Below are 20,108 nucleotides of genomic sequence, written 5' to 3' on the forward strand. Positions count from 1 at the left end.
TCAATTTGTATGGTAATACACAGGAGAGCACTGCTAACGAGCCGGATACACATGTAATGGAATCTACTGGCCTTGTGTCCCACAGCTGTGAACTTGTGCACAATGAAACTGCCAGTATATTTTATTGAGGCCTATTGTGATAATCTAATGGTGCAGTTATATTAGCAGTAATGCCCAGTAGGATTTCCTATTCTATTCTATTCTATTCTATTCTATTCTATTCTATTCTATTCCATGTGGGAGCATGTTCCCTCAGCTCATTCTGAATGAACAAATGCACTGTAGAGATTAAAATCTATTAATTTCTGATCTGACTTAGTAAGTAGTGTTACCCATAGTGGTATTTGCTCCTCCACGGTGTAAGAAATCCTCCAAGTTGTAATGGTCAGTTCCTTCTCTGCAATGGGAATGCTTCACCATGAAACTGAATGAAAAGGATCTAACTACCCACAGCTGAAAAACACACTTTTGTCTTACATTCATTATTGATACTTATTGATATTTGCTTGCTCACTGGTGGAACTACTTTGTTTCTGTATCACTGTGCAACAGCTCTCCTCAGTGCTGCACGTTCAACACATCTAGTAAGGGAAGCTGTTGTGTAGTGATACCGAAAGAAAATAGTTCCTCCAGTTAGCAAACAAGAGAGCTGGAAAAGAGTATCGATAATGAATCTAAGACAAAAGTGTGCTGTTGTGCATTCTTCAAAACATTTTTCAGCTTTGGGTTGCTGCTCAAAACAGTGTTGTTTACTGGGTCAGATCCACTTCATTCATTATGGAGAAGAACAGGCCCGGTGAAGTGTTCATTTTTGCAACAGAGAAGGAGTTAAAGGGTCTATGAAATTCTACTATATGAGTAAAAACTTGAACTATCACCTTAATATCTTGTTACAGCCACTTAGTATCTGTAATCTTAACCCCGAGGCCACATTTAGTTGAGAATTCATTTCTGAGGGGCATTTCTTGGGCTGGTCCCTTTTATTCTATTCTATTTTTTTTTTTTACTGCCATATTAATAATAATCATGCCAAGTATAATGGATGTGGGTTTTTTTCCCCAACATAAGGTGGTTACTGACAGTCTTCCAGACTGCTGGGGTCCTGGCACAGCAGTGGTATCATTTCTGGTTCACTATGATGCTTTTTTCTGAAAATGGCTCTGGAGGAGCCATGCCAAGACTGCAGTTAAAGGAAAAAGCCCCTGCACCTCCTCTCTTGTTGCTCCCTTAGTTGCTTCTCCTATTTGTTCATCTATCTATCTATCTATCTATCTATCTATCTATCTATCTATCTATCTATCTATCTATCTATCTGTCTATCTACCTGTCTGTCTGTCTGTCTGTCTTGGTGTTGAGGCATCCCTTGCCCACTCACCGACTGATTCACTCATTCAGTCCAAATCCCCTCTTTTCACTCATCCATCCTCAGATAGTTCCCTTGCCGCTCATAATTACATAACCTGGGCGTTTTCGGAGCAATTGAAGCGAGGATAAATCAGATACAGTGACTCTGCTGAGGCACTTCTTTTGCCTGATCCTCTCTGCCTCTGTCTCACAACAGTACAGAGTGAAGCAGTTGTTCAGTTTTGAGAAGGTCTGAACACTGCGACACTCGAGGGCAGACCCACGTGGGATCGAACAAGTGACGTCTAGTGCGTATCACACATCCTCTCCTCTCAGTTCCTTTATTGTGAGTTCTCCTGTTTACGTCTATTGATCGCATAACACTCTGTAAGCATTTAATAAAAAGCAGGGCATTGCGGCCAAAACCTGCTCCGTGACACTGGGTGGGTCCTTTCAGGCTTGTGTGTGTGTGTGTGTGTGTGTGTGTGCATGTTTGTGCGTGTGTATGAGAGAGAGGGAGAGAGGGAGAGGGAGTCTCATTTTGTAACTACCTGCTAATTATACTCCCCAGTAAACATGAAATTTGTAACCATACCACTGCAGGATATCATTAACTAAAAGGATTAGAGTGTGGATCAGGCAGGAGGGCGTCCGTAGCTTTGCCTGATTGAAAATGGACTAATCTAAATGGGATACATCAATAAAATGGCGGAATAAAGTTGTGGGCACTTAAGAGCATCAGCCCCTTTCGCTCAGGCTCAAAGTAGGGAGAGAGTCACTGGCTGGCAGCCAGCCAATAAATTAGAAGATAAGAAATATTATTCCACTGGCACACCAGGGCCTGTAGCTATTTAAACCAGGGAGGTTTATTGATAATTGAATTACTTGGAGGAAAAAAGACAAGACAAGAATAGAATGCTTGGAGGCGGATCAATAAGGAGATATTGTAGTGGATAACGCTGCAGTGGCGAGCAACACGGCCAGGATGCAGTGTGTGTGTGTGTGTGTGTGTGTGTGTGCATGTTCTTTTCACTATGTCTAAGTTCCTGTGTGTAATTGAGAATAGCAACATCCAAGCTGAGGGGGTTGTCTCTTGTTGAGTCAGTTTATATCTTTTCCCACCAGAATCTCACATTTGAAAGCAAACCAATCAATATAGAAGCAATGCCTTCACGTTGATTTCCCTTGATGATTACTGTATATGTTGTGTTTAAAGGTGGCGTGCTGAAGTAGAGATGGCCTCAGACAGAATGGCGACTCCTCTGAGCAGCCCCAGGCAGAGCAGCTCCCTCTCTTCATCTCCACTGAGGCAAGTAGCAGCACATGGGCCCTGGCAGCTGTAATCTGGCCTGCAGAATTCAAACCTGACTATTTCACCACCTACACTCACACACACACACACACACACTCAGGCACACATCTACACACATACACTCAGACACACTCAAAAGAACGCACTCAAGTTCCTGATTGCACTCACACACAGAAATGTGATGATTGTATTTAATCACTTCACTGCAAAAACACAAAATCTTACCAAGATTATTTGTCTTATTTCAAGTCAAAAATGTCTTATTCCTAGTCAAAATATCTCATTACACTTAAAATAAGACATGATCACCTCAGAAGTAAATTGTTTTTAGACAATTTTCACTTGTTTTAAGTGAAAATTCACTTGAAACAAGTGAAAATTTGTTTGTTTCATTGGCAAAATTTGCCAGTGGAAAAAGTGAAAATTCACTTGAAATAAGTGAAAATTAGCTAGAAACAAGAAACAAATTTTGCCAATGAAACAAGCAAATTTTCACTTGTTTCAAGCAAATTTTCACTTGAAACAAGAGACAATTGTCTAAAAACAAGTTACTTCTGAGGTGATCATGTCTTATTTTTGTGTGTAATGAGATATTTTGACTAATAAGACATTTTTGACTTGAAATAAGACAAATAATCTTGTTAAGATTTTGAGTTTTTGCAGTGTTCATGTATTATGCTGCATTCCTGTGCTTGTGAGGACCCTCAGTCACTATCAGAGGTGATCCAATGTATAGGAAGATGGTTCACTTTTGTTGTTAGGCATTGGTGAAAGTGTATGACATGAGCCGTTTTCAGCCAGTGAATGGAAGTTTTTCATGATTTTTTCACTGGCATTTGGAAACCATGTCAGACCAAGCTGTCAACTAATCTCAGTGACTGTGAAACTTCCCCACTGTCACTCATCTGAAAAGTGTGTCTTTTTTTTTGGATTGGCTCAAAAGTGCATTTGTAACTGAAAAAAAAAAAAAAAATGCTGAGGATTAGCAGGCTTCCATTCAAACAGTCCAGGGTTTGGTCTCCTTGTCAGGAAGACCAGAAGAGAGAAGCTTGGTTTCACTTTACTTTTCTAACTGATGTGAACTTGCAAGTCATGCCGATGGGAATCTTGCTACCTCCCGTCCCACATGAGGAAAGTGCATCATGTGAATCACGGCGATATTGTTCACTCATCACATGTGCATGTATACAAGAGCGCACCCACACATACACACACATGCACACACATCTTTAATATTAAGGCCATTAGGATAGAGTTCTTAATATGCTATGAACCTGAGCAAACCATCATGTTTCTACAGATTCCACCTCAGTGTTTTTATCCAAATAGCCACACACACACACACACACACACACACACACACACACACACACACAGTTGTGTTTCCATCACTTCAGAGGATATGAGATTGACTTACATTAATTTCCTGGAGACTTATTCTAACCTTTAACCCGACCACTACTTGCCTTACCCTAACCTTACCCTAACCTAAAGTTAGCTTACCTTTAAACCGAGCCTCCTCCTAAAATTAAGGATTTTCACTAAGGGGACTAAGGGGACGTTTTTTTGTTCCCATAAAGGAGCTGAGTCCCCACAACATGACGGTGTGAACAGATTTACATCCCCACAATATTAGTAATACCTGGTACACACACACACACACACACACACACACACACATGCACAGACAAACACTCAAACACTACTGAAAATAATAACCATGATAACAAGAAACAACCCTCCTGTTTCATCTGCAAATGGGCGCTACACTTTGGCGCCTACCTGCAATAATAATAATGCTTTGTAATGGTGACAATGCATGCCAGACAGTGATGTCAGGTGCCTCTTGTAGTGACAGAGAATGAGGTTTACAGTGGTGACGGGTGCTGGTGGTGTCATTAGTCAGACTGGATGTTTTGCGAGGGAATGAATGTATCATTGCTGGTAACAGGATTATCCTGCAGGAGCGATGGGCACCAGGTCTTATTTGGTTTTCAACAGCTCATGTACTGGGAGACGGAGAGAAATCCACTCAAACTGGCACACAAACAAACCTGCAAGGGTATCCTACTCACAAAAACATATTTACATTTACCTGACGCTGTTAATCAGAATGACTTTCACTGAGTGAAACGGTAGAGTTAGCTTTTGTTCACTTCAGTATTTTTGATTGAAAGATTTCACTCTGCTTTGGGATGGGGCAGCACCAGTCCTTATTTATGGGTAGAGCTGGGTACTGAGCTAACCTACTTGTTTAGATACAAGTTTGTAATTTACAATGGGGTGAAACAGAATTCAGATTCTGAGAGGTCAGTAATTTTGGTGACCCCCTTTTTAATTTATCAACCAGTGACAGATTTCACAGCCATTGGTGCTCAGTGGTTGTTAATTTAATACCTCAGGTTTGACCTTTATGGGTTTTTGAAGGCTGATACCCAGATTATGGGTTACAGCTGCCGTTACTTACTTCTGATATTTAGAGGTCTTTATTTAAAGTGTACAATTTTTATGCCAAAAAATTAAAAGAATTCAGTGTCCCTCCACCAGAATTTTTTTCTTTGCCAAGTCCATGACTGTCATGGTTCACTAAAAAAAAAAAAAAAAAAAAAAAAAAAAATCTATATCTATATCTATATATATCTATATCTATATCTATATCTATATTTATATTTATATTTATATTTATATTTATATTTATATTTATCTATCTATCTATCTATCTATATAGATTATCTTTTATCTTCTCCTCTATCCTATCAGCAGTGGGAAACACTGATTTGCTGATACCCATTTTTTTACCAAATGTCCCATCTCCTCAAAAGGATAAATTGCTCAACCCCTCGCTCGCCCCTAGATCTGTAAAATTACAAGCAGGCATATAAAGTGCAAGGGTCAAAGCCATAGTGCCTTGAGAATACAAATATGAACACACACATCTACATGTGCATGCACATGATTTGAAATAGATTCCATTCACATCTGAATCCTTAATCATATCCATATCTGCACAAAAAGTCCAAGGAAAAACATAACAGAAAAGGAAAAAAAAAAATTTGCAGAATCTGCTTGACACATGTGCTCGCCATACAAACAGCACAGTGTGCACATGACAAACATCTGAAACTCAAGCGCAGAGAAGCAGTGCTCTGCCTCCATGCTGTCCAGTTAGAGCCAACACTGAGCAGCAGCTGACCTGCTAACCGCCCTTGACTGGCCCTCCTTCACTGCAGACCCATCATCTGAAGGGCCCTCACCACAGCCCTGTGGCCTCCACTTCCAAATATAAAGTCAGCAGCTGGCAGTGCCACTGCTGCTGTGTTAAATATCCAACATTCATGATTTGCATCTTTGTAGCTTTAATTGAAGGTTCGCATTGGTTCTTTTCTCATATTTCATTATCTCAGGGCCAATGAAAATACATTCAAAATCCAGTGCATGTGTCCTTAAGAACACACGGCTGTCCATCTGAAAATAAGCTGATTTTCCAAATGTTTGAAAAGCATTTTTTTCATTGTCACATCATTGTTGTGAAATGCTAAGAGCCAGGTGCTGATCTTTTTATGAGAACGACCTCATCATCATCAAGCAATCTATCTGGCATGTTTGCAGAAGGGGTTGAGTATATTTAGTCATTGTTGGTACATTTGAATATGTTTTGACGGCTATGTATTCACAAGCCATTACAGAGCATCAGTAAAGGACATGCAGCGTCCTTGGACAAGAAGTCAATAACACTGTCATGCCATGTACAGGCACTCAAACACACACAGAAGGAGTCACACACACACACACACACACACACACACACAAACAGACAAACATAAAACATATTTGTGCAGCATATGGCTCACACACAGCCGGTAAATCAACTCTTGAAAGGGGCCAAGTGACTGAATTATATTAAAATAAATTGCAAACACAGATGGAATGCATACATGCACTCAGTTGACAAACATCTCTACAGCACAACAGCCACTTTGCCCCAGTCTGCTTGTCTGGGCAATTTAGGCCTCTGATTACAGTCTGAGAGAGGCATGGTCCATAGAAAATCACAATCATACTGCTAGTGGGTTAACTGAGTGTTAACTGAGCGGGTTAACTGAGTGTCTATATGTGTGTGTGTGTGCACATATGCCTTGTTGTTTATCCGTTTTTTGCCAACAGTTTATGTGGGAATGTTGGAAAAATTGCATGTTTGAGGGTTTGCTTATGTAATGGAAAGAGTGTGAGACAGAGAAAAAGAGAGTCAAGAGACTGTAGCCAGAGAATAAGACTGAGAGGAAGCTTTAGCTATGTTTCAATGCAAATGTTGTGCATATTGTAAGCAAGTGATTGTAAACTGTGACAGAATCAATGTTGGGCAGCCAATCAGGTCATAAAATGGAGAGATTTGATGACCTGCACACTCTGGAAACAGTGAAAGAGGCTTTTCTCAGTCGTACATGGCTTTATTAAAAGTCCATGAATGCATAACATGTACCTCCATTCACCACCGTGTTTGTTGTCAAACAGAGAAGCAGCACATGCCAAATGTCCCTGCTATGTCATCATGTTTATTTGAATGAACTTTTTCCATCAGCCGCCTTTCGGTGCATTGGGTCTTTGCTGGAACGCCACCCCATTAACCTCAGGCAAAATAAAAACTTGTTTGCAAAACTCTTTTCCAGTGTTGCCACTCAAGGATCATTTAAACTTTAAATTCAAAATTTACATTAAAGAGGTGGATACAGAGAGACAGAGAGTGCAGTAATGCAGTTTTGTATGAATGCCTATTAATTTATGTCACCGCTGTTTTCTGCCAATATAACTTGCTTGGCTTGCTTGTGTGTGAGACAGAGGGAAAGAGAAAGAAGAAAAGCAGCCAGACAGGAAAAGACTATGAGAGGCAGAGGGAGAATGTATGTAGTCTTAGGTGAGGCTACTCTTGGCTGCACGTTAGAGTCTGTCTGAAACATCTGGGAGTCAGATGTCTGCCCCCAGTGCCAGGACCAAGCTGCAGCAGACAGAAGCCACGATAGATCCCCTTACCATACTCTACCTCAGCAAGAGTGCAGACTCCACAAAGAGTGACCTTCGCCCAGAAAAATCAAGGCGTGACTTGCACACTTAAAGTGCTATTAGCCATATGCTTTTGCTATTATCTTAGCTCATCTCTCGCCTCTTATTTTCCCGCAGAGGCTTTGGTGTCACATTTGTATTAAGTATTGCGAGTATTGTGAAGCCTCTGCATCACATGTATAAACAGAAATCTGTTAAAATATATTCTGTTCTTTTTTTTTGAGCAGAGTATGAATACATTAGCATGCTATTGCATCTCTCTGTTTATGCCTCCCTATTTAATCCTTTGTGGGACAAGAGACTTCTTGTTTCTTCCTTCAGCCAAAACCAAAGCCACAACGGCCTGGTCTTCAAAATCTCACAGCTCATTCTGCCCACATTTCCATTCATTCTGTCCCCTTGGACTGTGGTTCTGTTGTGGTATTTGAGAAAGATTTCCATTTTTTAACATGTGACATCAGGCATTCATGAAAACCAGACAGTGGGCGAAGCACTGCGTCCAGCTTGTAGGCTAACGTGCTGAATGACTTCCTCATCAGAAAACTGCCGAGAGAACATTCTGGACTGAATCTGTATCCCTTAGCATTTCATTGCGGTCAGATGCAAAACAGAAACTATTACATGTACTAACACATGTTGCTAGCTGTGCACTTCCAAGCAAGCCACGAAGCCTGCCATTGATTTGAATGCAGTGTAAGGACAATTCCAGACTTTGTTTTAGCCTATTTGGTCGAGGTTTTTATCCCAAAACCTCTCACACTACCCTGGCTGCCTCAATTTGTAACGTGGCCTCAGAAAGAAACACACTGTTGAGCCTGGCTGTTGAAAGGCCGTATTCTGCCCACTGAGCCTACACAGTCCCCTCGCTATGAAAGACAAAAGCACAAAGTATTGTGAAGAGTTCCTTTGCATGAAAACGTTAACTAGCAGTTATGTTTGAGCTAGTAAAATTAAGTTGGTCAAGGTTAGTGTTAGGTTTCAAACTAAAACAATTTGGTTAATATTAAGGTAAAATCTGGGCGTCACAGGAAACCTATTCTTAAATCTAAACTCCACTTTTGGTAGGGAACTTCTTGGTATGAGTCAGGAACTGAGCCTGAGTTGCTGGAGCTGAGAGAAAATGTATCTGCTGTCGCCCATCCACCCGACCTTTGACACCCTTTCGTCTTTATTACTTTAAACTCTGCTATCTCAACCTACTTTCTATCTGGAGTCAGGTCACATCCATGATTTGTTTTTTAAAGCTGAAATCTGTAACTTTGTGCATGTTGTGCCTCCATAGTAACAACACCACAGCAAAACCGGATGATCGTCTCACATTTAGCTGAGGGAAAATGATGTTGGCTGACCAGATAACACAAACTCATTGAAATTTGAAAGTAAAATAGCACGGGATGATCTGAACATGCTGACGTGACAGTAGGTTCACAGTAATTTACATATCTTAATGTGACAACTGAAAATGAACGTGAACAATGAGAAATAAATACTTGGAGCACTGTGCATTTCACTCATATTACCCAAAGATTCTTTGACCTGTAGTGCTGGCTAATCTGTCTACCCTGTCTCAAAAGCATTTTTTTTTTTTTTTTTTTTATTCTGTATTGTGTTCGCACACTTAAAGTATGAAAACAAAGTACATGCTAAATTGTCTAAGTATTTTGAGTGTGTAGTTCATGAAAACCAAAGATAAACCAAAGTATCTGTTGAGATACTTTTTTTGTGTATTTGTGTATTTTTGTGTGTGTGTGTTTGATTATTAAATATTTTTCTAATTTGACATTGGCTGGTGGCAGAAGTCATCCAGTTGTAGGTGTACAGTGTATATTGTTCAGTATTAATATATAGCATGATTTTGGGACACAGCTGCTTTGTATCAGAGATTTAAAGTGGACTTTATTTTTTTTAGTGGATTTATTTATCTGGTTCAGTGTTACAGCTGTTTTAAACTTCATTGGAGAAGTCAACCAGGAAGGCTGCAACCCAACAAGCCCATTGATACTTTTGACATTTTTCATAGCAGAATATAGAGAGCATCTAGATCCAATACATTTGTTTTAGTTCTATACTCCACCATATACATGGATATCATAACAATATAGTAATTAAAATTATGGATTTGAGACAGTTTGCTCATTTCACAAAATTCTTGAGATCAGGCTCCAGGACATCCCAGTTTGTTTTTACTTCAAAACAGCAGAGGATTCCTTTTGCAAATGGCGTCAGTGAGGCGTAATGTGAAGGAACATAAACCTATCAGCCAGGGGTCCCGGGTTCAAGCCCTGCTATAATGTAACCGTGAGCTCAACATTGAATCCCTGATGGCCGCAGGGAGTGTTGTTTAACAGCTGATCCCACACCTCTTACCTCCCTGATGGGCAAGAAGAAAGAAATGTTTTCCTTAAAGGGAGAAAAAAGAAGCAACACTGAGATATACAATATTACAATTAAGACTAAAACTAACACTGAAACTACTAAAACCTCCACTAAAACTGAGCATTTGCAAAAAGGGAAAAATAAATAAATAAAAACCAAACTAAACGAGCAAACCCACTTTAAAATCTAATTAAAACTGAACTGAAATTGAAAACAAAAAGTCAAAATGATATGGTCCAGCTGTAATTCATGGTTTTGCTTTGCTGTTCCCAGCATCCGAGTCACGTGAAGCCTCTAGCGACGTGTGGAACAGTTTTTGTTGTGGCCAGCCCTGAAGAACAAATTAGTTCCTGCTGTCCAACATCTTTGCCATACTTGAGTAACAACAGGTGCTCCACTTAGCACCCCGGGGTTTCAAATCTGTCCATTTACTGCACACTAACTAGCAAAGCACCACAAAATATGCCGTGCTGCAGACTGAGGCTGCCACCGAGCTTGAAAGCCGACTTGGATTTTCATTGATTTTCATTATGTTAAACCATTTTCATCTTCTGCGATGGAACTTAGGGATCCAGAGGGTCCACGCTGAGAAATGAAAGCCAACAGCTTGCTGAATCTTTCATGCGGATATGGAAGCTGTTGACTCACATCCTGTGATGAAGAATTCCTTCAGCCATATTGTATGTAGGGTACAGCACGCATGTTTTCACCTTTTTCATCCTCACTTTAGTGTTTTTTTCTCTTGCCCATGGTTTCTCTGGCACTAGAATGGCTGTCAGCAAAGGTGACTTCCTCTCTAAAATGCCAGAATGTTGCCGAGTGAAACTTCATGAAAGGAACTACTTTCTAAGAGAGGATTTGTAGAGGTTTGAGTGACAGACCGTGTTCAAATATAAAAGTGTCACTATTGAGAAACTTAGAATGGAAGCTTTTTTTCCACCCGAATGTATGGGAAATGTCTGAATTATTGATATTGTTCTGATGTGCCGCTGCTTCCTATTCCTTGTTACACTCTATGATTTTATTGTTGAACACACCCTCTTCTTTAGCCTCCAACTGCATGGATTATTTTCCTCCGATTAAAAATGATGTTCATCAGTATGAAGCATCTTCATAGTATAAGTGTTGATGTGTTTATAATGCAATTTTAGTCCTAAAATCTCTTTAAAGGCAAGAAAAGAGAAAAAGAAGATGCAGCTTGTGATAGGAAGGCCTTGTGTAAAGGCATAGTCACCATATACAACCACTAGCAACCATTATTCCACACCATTATTCAAAACCCAGCAGTTATTTTTCAGGATCTGTACAGTCAATGTATATGTTGGCAGAGTACAGAGCCTGCTAATGGGACCCAAATTAAATGGCTGTGTGTAAATATGCTCTATAATTTCTCCCTGCTCCCACTTAAGACATAATTGATGCCCATGTGCAGAGTCCCTAGCACAGCTTCCGAAATATAATGGGAAACATAGTACTGTAAAAGAATAAATCAGTGTTTCAGCTTCTAATCATAAATTAAGAACTTGTGCCTGAGCCGAGTTAAGTCACAAAACTAATGAAGCAGTGAGAAAGTCAAAAATGTTCTCTCAAATGACTCTTAGTTCAAAACTGCATTTGGCAAGTTGTTTTCATGTTGTTGCTTTTTATTTACAGTCTTGACCAGGACAGTTTAATGTACCCAGTCATATAATAAATATGGCTTGTTGTCTTCACTGCCACATGATTCATGATCATTGCATCTGTCACCATAGTAGAGGAGTGCTGGATTCAGTTCCACAGCATTATACAGTAGTTAGTGCTTTCAGAAACTGTAACCTATGATAACACATACATATTTATATGTACACCCTTATGTGATGCAGATTAGCCAATCAGATTTATGCCCTTCCTCGCTTTCTTACTGATGTGACGTCATTTCATGAACATAAGTTCAACCTGTTATTCTCTCTCATGTCTGTTCAGGAGTTATTCCCCTTTCCACGAGTTTCTATCTAAGTCACTTCAGTTCATTTCACTTCAATTCAATTCAAGTCAATTCAATTTACAACCAAGTTTAGTTCCATCCAGCAGAATTAAGTTCTGTTTGGCTCAGTTCAGTTCCCTCTGGCTACATTTTTTTTTACTGTAAGTCACCCAAGTTGATTTTTCAAGTATGCACTGCTGACTATATTTCAATAAAAATAACAATTCAATTAATTGGAATTCAATTATGCTTCATCGGCATAGTAATCAAATACATTGATACAACAGAGCAATCGTATCAATCATATCAATCACAATCAAAACAATATAGAGAAATATTTAGGCTTCTAATTTTGGAACAGCAAATAAAACAATTATACTGGAGTAGCTGCTTGCAGGAGAAATATTTGATAAATAAGGAGAGCTTCTGTATTAACTTTTACCAACTCATGTCACTGCTGCCGCTGTCCCTCAGGCTGTAGCACACTGACAGTGGATGAGAATGCCCCATCTCCACAGCATCCATGACTGGGATAATAGACACCACTGTCGCCTGACCCTTCCCTGGCCCTGCATGTAAATATTTGTCATTCCCTGCGAGCTGAAGTGGACCGCTTCCCCTCCTTTGGAAAACAAACCTATTATTATCATCCTTTTTTTCTCGACGGCAAGGCGATCGTTTTGTGGTTGTTTGGTGTGTAAATCTAGATGGGATTCACCCTTGTGCGATGCTGTTATATAACTATGGAAAATGGTTTGAAATGGCCACATTTGGTCTGACGTGTTGTAGAATTCTACGTATTATAGCAGATTTGTACTCCTGAAAAACTGACTGCTTTGGCTGTTTGAACATTTACGAACCCTCTGGTTGTTACAAAACCACTTCAGCACCGTTTATTGTAAATACATGATGGATAATATACTTAATAATGTTGCTGTTCACAATAACCAAACATAGATATTTTGTCTCTTCCTGTGTTGTTCGATTTGATCTCCTACCCAAATGCCCGTATGCTCACTGGATAAAAATGCAGCAGGCATGCTCAACTGCGAGTCTCACAAATGATGCCAATTAAGATCTTTTAACACTTTCCACGTCTTTGTCACCCGTGGCAGTAAATGACCATCAAGGTTTTTGTAGTGATTTTTAATCAATTTGAGTAAGTGTAGTGTTTGCCACCATGTGATTCACCGCTAACAGAACATTTTGGTAGCTGGAGTGGTTTTTTAAGAGGTGTACTGTACTTCAAAAAAAAAAAAAAAAAAAAGCATCTGTCAGAAAAAGGTCCTAATACTAAAATATGTTTTCAAAATGTTTTATTTGCAAGTATGAGACTGTATTAGGGAGCTATTCTCACATGCTGCAGACTACATTTAGGGAACTGAAGAAAACATAATGGGATGACACTGGTTGATGAGTTTCTGTATGAGGACATTACTCTAACATTATGGCACCACTGATCAAGAAATAACAAATTAAGTTGTTACCCACATCCAGACAATCACTGTCATTATTCTTAATATTTGGCTGGTATGGCTTGGGTATGGGCTAGATAGCATGAGTAAACACAAGGAGATGTGGCCACCAGGCTTAGAGAAGAGAGATTTACCATTAGCATAGGGGAGTAAAGGGAGTGGCCTTTTAAACATTTAGGAAAATTCTTTCATGTCAAAACTGCTTTTATTATTCACACTCACAAGGGGCTGGAGCCTCTCCCAGCGTGCATTGGGCAGAAGGCAGGGAAACACTCTGGATAAGCAGTGTCATTGTTTTGAAACATGCAAACCTGCCTTTGCAAATATGGGGAACACGGAAAATATGTTTACAGAAAATAACATGAATGTCTAAAATTTCATATAGTTTTAATTGGAGTGGATCCAAAACTGAAGACTTTGATGAACAAAAGTTTTACTTGTCAGTTTAATTTGGATTTTCTTTGTAGAATTTGTAATAATAATAATAATAATAATAATAATAATAATGTGGCATGAGAAGAGGAACACTATTTGTATTGTATTTCTTCCTATGAGAATTGCTAATCTGCTTTAGCCTAAGTGACCTTTGTTGATCTTTAGACTGATCTTCCTTATTAGACTCATGTAAACAGAAGCCCTCTATTTTGTTTGATAGTGAATTAGATATATAATTGGAGCCGTGGCTTTTTATTGGTGCAGTCCTGTTAAACCGGCTCTGACAAAAGGGTGAAACCCAGTACGTGCGCTGAGGAAAACTAAATGTTACATAATTGTGTTGACCATTGCAGATCAATGACAGGAGTGAACAGAGAAGGACAGAGGTCTTCATCCTGCCACCCCAAATTAGCACTTGGGAGCAGTTTACTGGTTTGAGATAGATTCAATAGGATCTTTGTTTGGAGTGTACATACATTCACAATGCCTCTCTCAGACAGGATCCACCAGTATTCAATACCGATGCAATAGTCCACTGAGCTGGCATTTCTCAGAAATGACAGACAAAACCCAGTGAGCCAATGGAGCATATAGCTTCATTAGTGACCCTCTGTCATGTGTTTACTTAAAGCATAGGAGGGTGTTGTAGCCATCGACCCGTTCTCTTTCACGAAGCTTTGACTCATTGCGCGGAAGACTCTGTATTGCCCCCTTAAGCCTGCGTTCATTAGGGTCAATGGTGGGTAAGATTGAAGTCAGGAAGAGTGTTTGCTCAGTTCGACCCAGTGCAAATGCCGTCTCTGTGCTGAGAGGAAATGATAGGTTTAACTAACGAGTGTGGACGCTGGGAGTTATTGGTGGATAATTGACCTTACACCCACATCATTGATTTAAGGAATAACGCGGCGCTGCTGTTTACTGCTGCTGCTGCTGCAATGACCTGTGACATTTGAGCATTGCATTATTGATAGGATTATTACTCTAGAAACAGAATGTAGAATTTGCACAAGTAAAACATATGTTGTTTTATATGTTTTAATGATTTATGGTTGAGCGAGTCATGGAATTCTCATAGCTGTGCTGGTGAACAATACAGTTTACGTTTCAAGAATGTACAATTTTAAATTTCATTTTGACATATCAGTGTGTTTTATTTCATTTTCACCTTTATTTAACATTGTGAGTCCCACTGAGATCAAGGAATTCTTTTTCTGAATGAATGGAAAATATACCAGAGACAGTTAATTACAGAAAAAAACAGCAATGTAGTCATTTCATAGTAGGGAATAGAAAATCTATCAAAGATTAAAGAAAGAAATTAGAAAGAAAGAAGAGAGCTGTGAGGCAAAGAGAGAGCAGTAATGGCACAGTCATAAAACAGCCAACTTAAAGTATTAACTATTTGTAACAACCACTCTAAATTTATGAGTAACCACTCCCTCGATTTTCTACTTATTCAGCAGGCCATTTGATGCAGGGGGTCAGAGATCATGAAGGCTTTCTTACATATTTCTGTCCAATCTTTAGTCAGCAGGGCAGTCGGTGCAAAGGATCTCAGAGGATACTGTCCACCAAATTTCTGAGTAATACTGAGTAAATTTACTGCCTGCATGTGACTCAGTTTGTGCAGGGAATTTAATTTTTCAAATGTACCTCAGAATTAGAGAGACACTTTGGACCAAAACATCAAATATATTACAATTTCCTCTCAGCGAATTATTTCAGAAGCAAGAAAGTGCAATCTCTTTGCATATACTAAATGATAGATGGAGTCCAGTCTTACTTCATTTTCTGTGTGGTCTTAGCTATTGAAGACTGAGATATGCACAGTATACTATAACACTGTATCATCCCCTTCTCTGTAACGTGAATAAGGTAGCTCTGATTCTGATGTTGTTTTTTTGTGTCGTCATTATTTCACCACAGCACCCGTATGCAGTCTCTCCAGGTTGACTCAGTCCAGCGCTGGATGGAGGACCTCCGCCACATGACAGAGGTGGAGTGTATGTGCGTTCTTCAGGCCAAGCCCATCGGTGTGGAAGAGGATGCCCAGCAGGGAGAGCTGATTGTGGCGTCAGCAGTGGGTGGAGGGGACCACGTGGCCCGCAACAATCTTCAGACGCTCCTTCGCCGAGCGCTGGTGGTCAGCACGGAGCTTGGCAAGATGTTCCAACGACTGGAGAAGGGACGCTGGCAGAGGGTCCACAGCACAGCTGTACGTGCAAACTGCCACGTGCGCTCCCTGGTTCATGAGTACGGTGCTGCCCGAAACACTCCACTGGAGATGCAGAAAGTAAGAGTCAGTTATTGAAGGGTTTGATGTTTGATGCTGGCCTGGTGGCCTAACAATGGCCTCTTAATTCACTGCAAAGCCAATTCCAAAGGGGGCTACTACACATGATCTCTGGATCTTTGAAAACAGAGTGAGGTGTTTCTCGGTGGGAATGTCTCAGGGATATAGAAGCTCCAATGACACCAATCTGTCTGTGATATACCTTAGTTTTTAGGCCAAAATAAGAGGAATATGCCTCTGCTACCCACTGTTATTATGGTTGACTGATGGCTTTGACTAACTGATGATGCATGCACACTCACCTCATCCATAGGAAGGAAGTTCCTCAGCACCTCTAGTAGTTCATGCTGGAGCATTTTTTTTTATCTGTGCATCACATGATTGTCTATGATCAAAATGATTATTTATTCCTTTTGTGTTGTGTGGTTTCCTTTTGTTTCAGTATGAGAAATCTCTACTGGAAAAGTGCATGGAGCTGACCAACATTACAGAGAGGTATAGCTGTAAAAAAAAAAAAAAAAAAAAAAAACCATCAGTCATAACAAAGACTAATACAATATTTGGTTTATGGGGAGCACATTGCTTTATGTTTTGTCACAATGTGTCTTCATTCACAGGTGCCTTCATACTGATGATGAGTTCTTCCTCAAGTCCATGAGGGAAGCCATCCATGAGATCCTCACTGATGTCAGTGATTCATTCAGCAACATGATTGACATGGCCTTGGCCAATGAGATCCAGGTATGTAGCAGTTAGCCGGTGTTATTCACACTTGATAAGCTGACAAGTTATTAAACAGTGAGAGAAAACTGAGGCGCCCACCTGTCATATATGCTCAGTTGCTCTAAATACTGAGGCATCAGCCCAGTTCACTGATAACACTGATACACTAAAATGTGTACCATGGCTGCATGAAAGTGTGTAAACGCCCCTCCGCTTCCCCTCCCTCCCTACACACACACACACACCCCTGCGTCATACCCAGACATATTGTTTTACATAAGTGTTTCAATGGAAAAGTAAACATGGGTCCATTATTATGGTCATTGGACTAATGGAGGATTACATCATCTTTGTATGTCTTAGAGAAATAAGGTAAACTAACAGACTTTGCATTCCACTCTAATTAATCCATGATTAACCCATGATTACAGTTGCACAGGTGCTGTTTACAATAAAGGATTGTCCTTATTCAGTGGGAAAGCTTTTATTTCACATTTTAGATGCAAGTCAGAGAGTTGAGGGGTGCAGCAAACACAAATTTCTTTTTGCATTCAGCTGTGTAATTTTGCGTAATTCTTCTGTTCATTTCTTTGTTCATTCCAGTGTGTACAATGTGTATGTTTGTGACCCACTTACGAAAGTTCTTTGTTTTTAACAGTTTGATCAGATATAATAATACAATCTGTGACCCAATAATATAAGACACAGCACTGCTTTCACAAGTTTCTAATAGTACTACATCTATTCCATCCTAAAACACTATCAAAAACAGCTCTTAGTAGTGTAGTTTCCATTTCTGGGCACATCAAAACATTTAATGCACATGTCAGGTTTTGGTGTCAGTGCCTCAGGATTAAAGAGTAAGAGCTTCTTTCCAGAGACTCCATGTTGCACTGGTGTTCCACAATCATACAGAGAGGAAAGAAGAGGAAAAATAACAATTTCTACAATAGCATGAGCCTCAATAGACCATAATGCAATACAGGCGCAAAACGTGACACTTTCATTCATTCCAGATAATGCAGAAAAGACTAACTGAAGGGGCAAGTTGTTGTGGCAAGTTGTGGAAAAGTGGGTACATATATATATATATATATATATATATATATATATTATTTTGTGTTTCATTATATATATATATATATATATATATATATATATATATATATATATATTATTTTGTGTTTCATTATATATATATATATATATATATATATATTATTTTGTGTTTCATTACAAAATAACTGTGCATATTATTTAACATCATTTAACAAACTGTGTTTTTTCCTTTATACCTCTTCCTTGCAGGTCCTGATCAAACAGATTGAGTCTTCGGATAGTGTTTTCACCATCGGCAGCGCCATTAGTAACCTGCTGTCCCTCACCCAGGACGGCCCCCAGCTTTGTAGCATCATTGCCAAGGTAGACTCACACAGCAGCAATACAGAGTTGTTAGGCTTTTTCCCCTGGGTCTATGCCTACCAAAAATGTGGTCTGTAGGGATCAAAGATTTATTCCAAGTGCAGAGACTGCCAATAGCCAACAAAAGTGGAGTTTACAGTGAGGCGAGCTGAAACAACCTGAATCTGGCGGTCTGTCTCAAGTGCACAAGAATCTGTGAGATCAGAGATCCTGATGTTAATGAATTTAGAGTCAGCAGAATAGTCTCAGTGATGTAGTTTAGTGTGTGATATCCTAATCATCTCATCTAACTGACAGACAGAAAATCGTGTGGCGTGATGTTTTTGAAAATTCTTCTAGTGTGTCCCTATCTTTAACCTGACACCAAATTTGAATAGTTCTAAGATGGTAAAATCCCACACATCTGGCACTCCAAACTTGTTAGAACAAAATATATAGTGTTCTCCACGATCAGGAGAACACTATCTATGTAAGAACTGTGTTTTAAAAGTGAGGTCATAAACTGCTGAAACTGTGAACACAAATGTAAACTTATAAGCTGAAAGTGTAAACACAGTATTTATTCATATTCATAAAGATTTCATTTGCAAAATGGGTTACGATCGTTTACACATTCACAGAACAGTTTTTTTCTTTTTTTTAAATGATGGCCCATTTCACAATCATGAGATTATGTACAATTTATTTTGGGTGAAATATAACTCCATAATCTTCACCCTTTCATTTTCGACCATCCCTTTCCATGGTCAGCACGACCTTTCTGTCTTGTTCATTATCCAATAGACCCGCATGTGTCATCTGCCTCTTTATACGTGGTTCTAAAAAGCTATTTCACCCTCAGATAAGACAAGACAGTCCAGACAGCCAGTCTCAATTGGCCATTAGTTCACTGCCTGCTTCCAGGATAGTCTTGATAAGGCTCTTCCTGATTCCTAACACACACAAACACACCTCCCTGGTTGCCAGATCATCAGATCAATACTGTCAGCTCCCATTAGGAGTGAGCAGTGACCCACAAGGCCAATCCGCTTAGGCTTCTTTACCTATTAATCCACTTCTTAACTCCCTTCATAGCACCAAACCAGTGGCTTTGAATCAATACTCAAGACAAATTGTGCCAGACCAATATGGGATTTTTTTAGGCGATATGGAAAAATTCAACAGTCACCGATATGGCAGCTCATATAGTGAATTTTCGAGCTGAAATGAAAATAGATTTTTTCTGTGTGGATTGTACATCGATTTTGTGCCAATATGACTATGCAAAGGTACTCAGAAGGCTGCTTTCTTAAACAAATAACTTAAGGAGTAATATATTAAAGAATATTCACTATTATCATACATTGCCAACAAATTCTAGAAATAGACACTGGGAAAATAAAAAAGCAGTGAATACCTAAATAAACTTCAGTCAGTTGTTGACAATTTAAATGAAGAATACATTTAAAAAAAACAGTCTCACTGCAATGAAATGGCCACTATAGGGGCTAACATTATCACACATTAATAAAATTGGGCTCACTGAATCTACAAGAATCTCAGATTTCCAGTCAAAGCCAATGTATGCAGCTTCAAGACTGTTAAGGCCCCAGTATGCACAAAAAGACCATTTTGGAATAAGCATTTGTACTATATGCAGAAACCTGCATGGCTTGTGCCCCAGACTGCATGGAACTGGTGGGCAAAAGGTGGGCATGATAACAACAT

The 20,108-nt window shown here is 39.5% G+C and overlaps 1 protein-coding gene across 1 annotated transcript in view; it reads left to right on the forward strand.

The window, feature by feature from the left end:
- Positions 1-2,579: 2,579 nt before the first annotated feature.
- insc (INSC spindle orientation adaptor protein) overlaps positions 2,580-20,108 on the forward strand; it is a 38,827-nt gene continuing 21,298 nt past the window's right edge. The window contains exons 1-5 of the mRNA XM_030053344.1: positions 2,580-2,653; positions 15,890-16,256; positions 16,699-16,751; positions 16,874-16,997; positions 18,288-18,401. Of these exons, the coding sequence (XP_029909204.1) occupies positions 2,580-2,653; positions 15,890-16,256; positions 16,699-16,751; positions 16,874-16,997; positions 18,288-18,401 (732 nt within the window). The remainder of the gene's footprint in view (positions 2,654-15,889; positions 16,257-16,698; positions 16,752-16,873; positions 16,998-18,287; positions 18,402-20,108) is intronic.

The sequence above is a fragment of the Myripristis murdjan genome, chromosome 6, assembly GCF_902150065.1.
Source record: "Myripristis murdjan chromosome 6, fMyrMur1.1, whole genome shotgun sequence".
Lineage (NCBI taxonomy): Eukaryota > Metazoa > Chordata > Actinopteri > Holocentriformes > Holocentridae > Myripristis > Myripristis murdjan.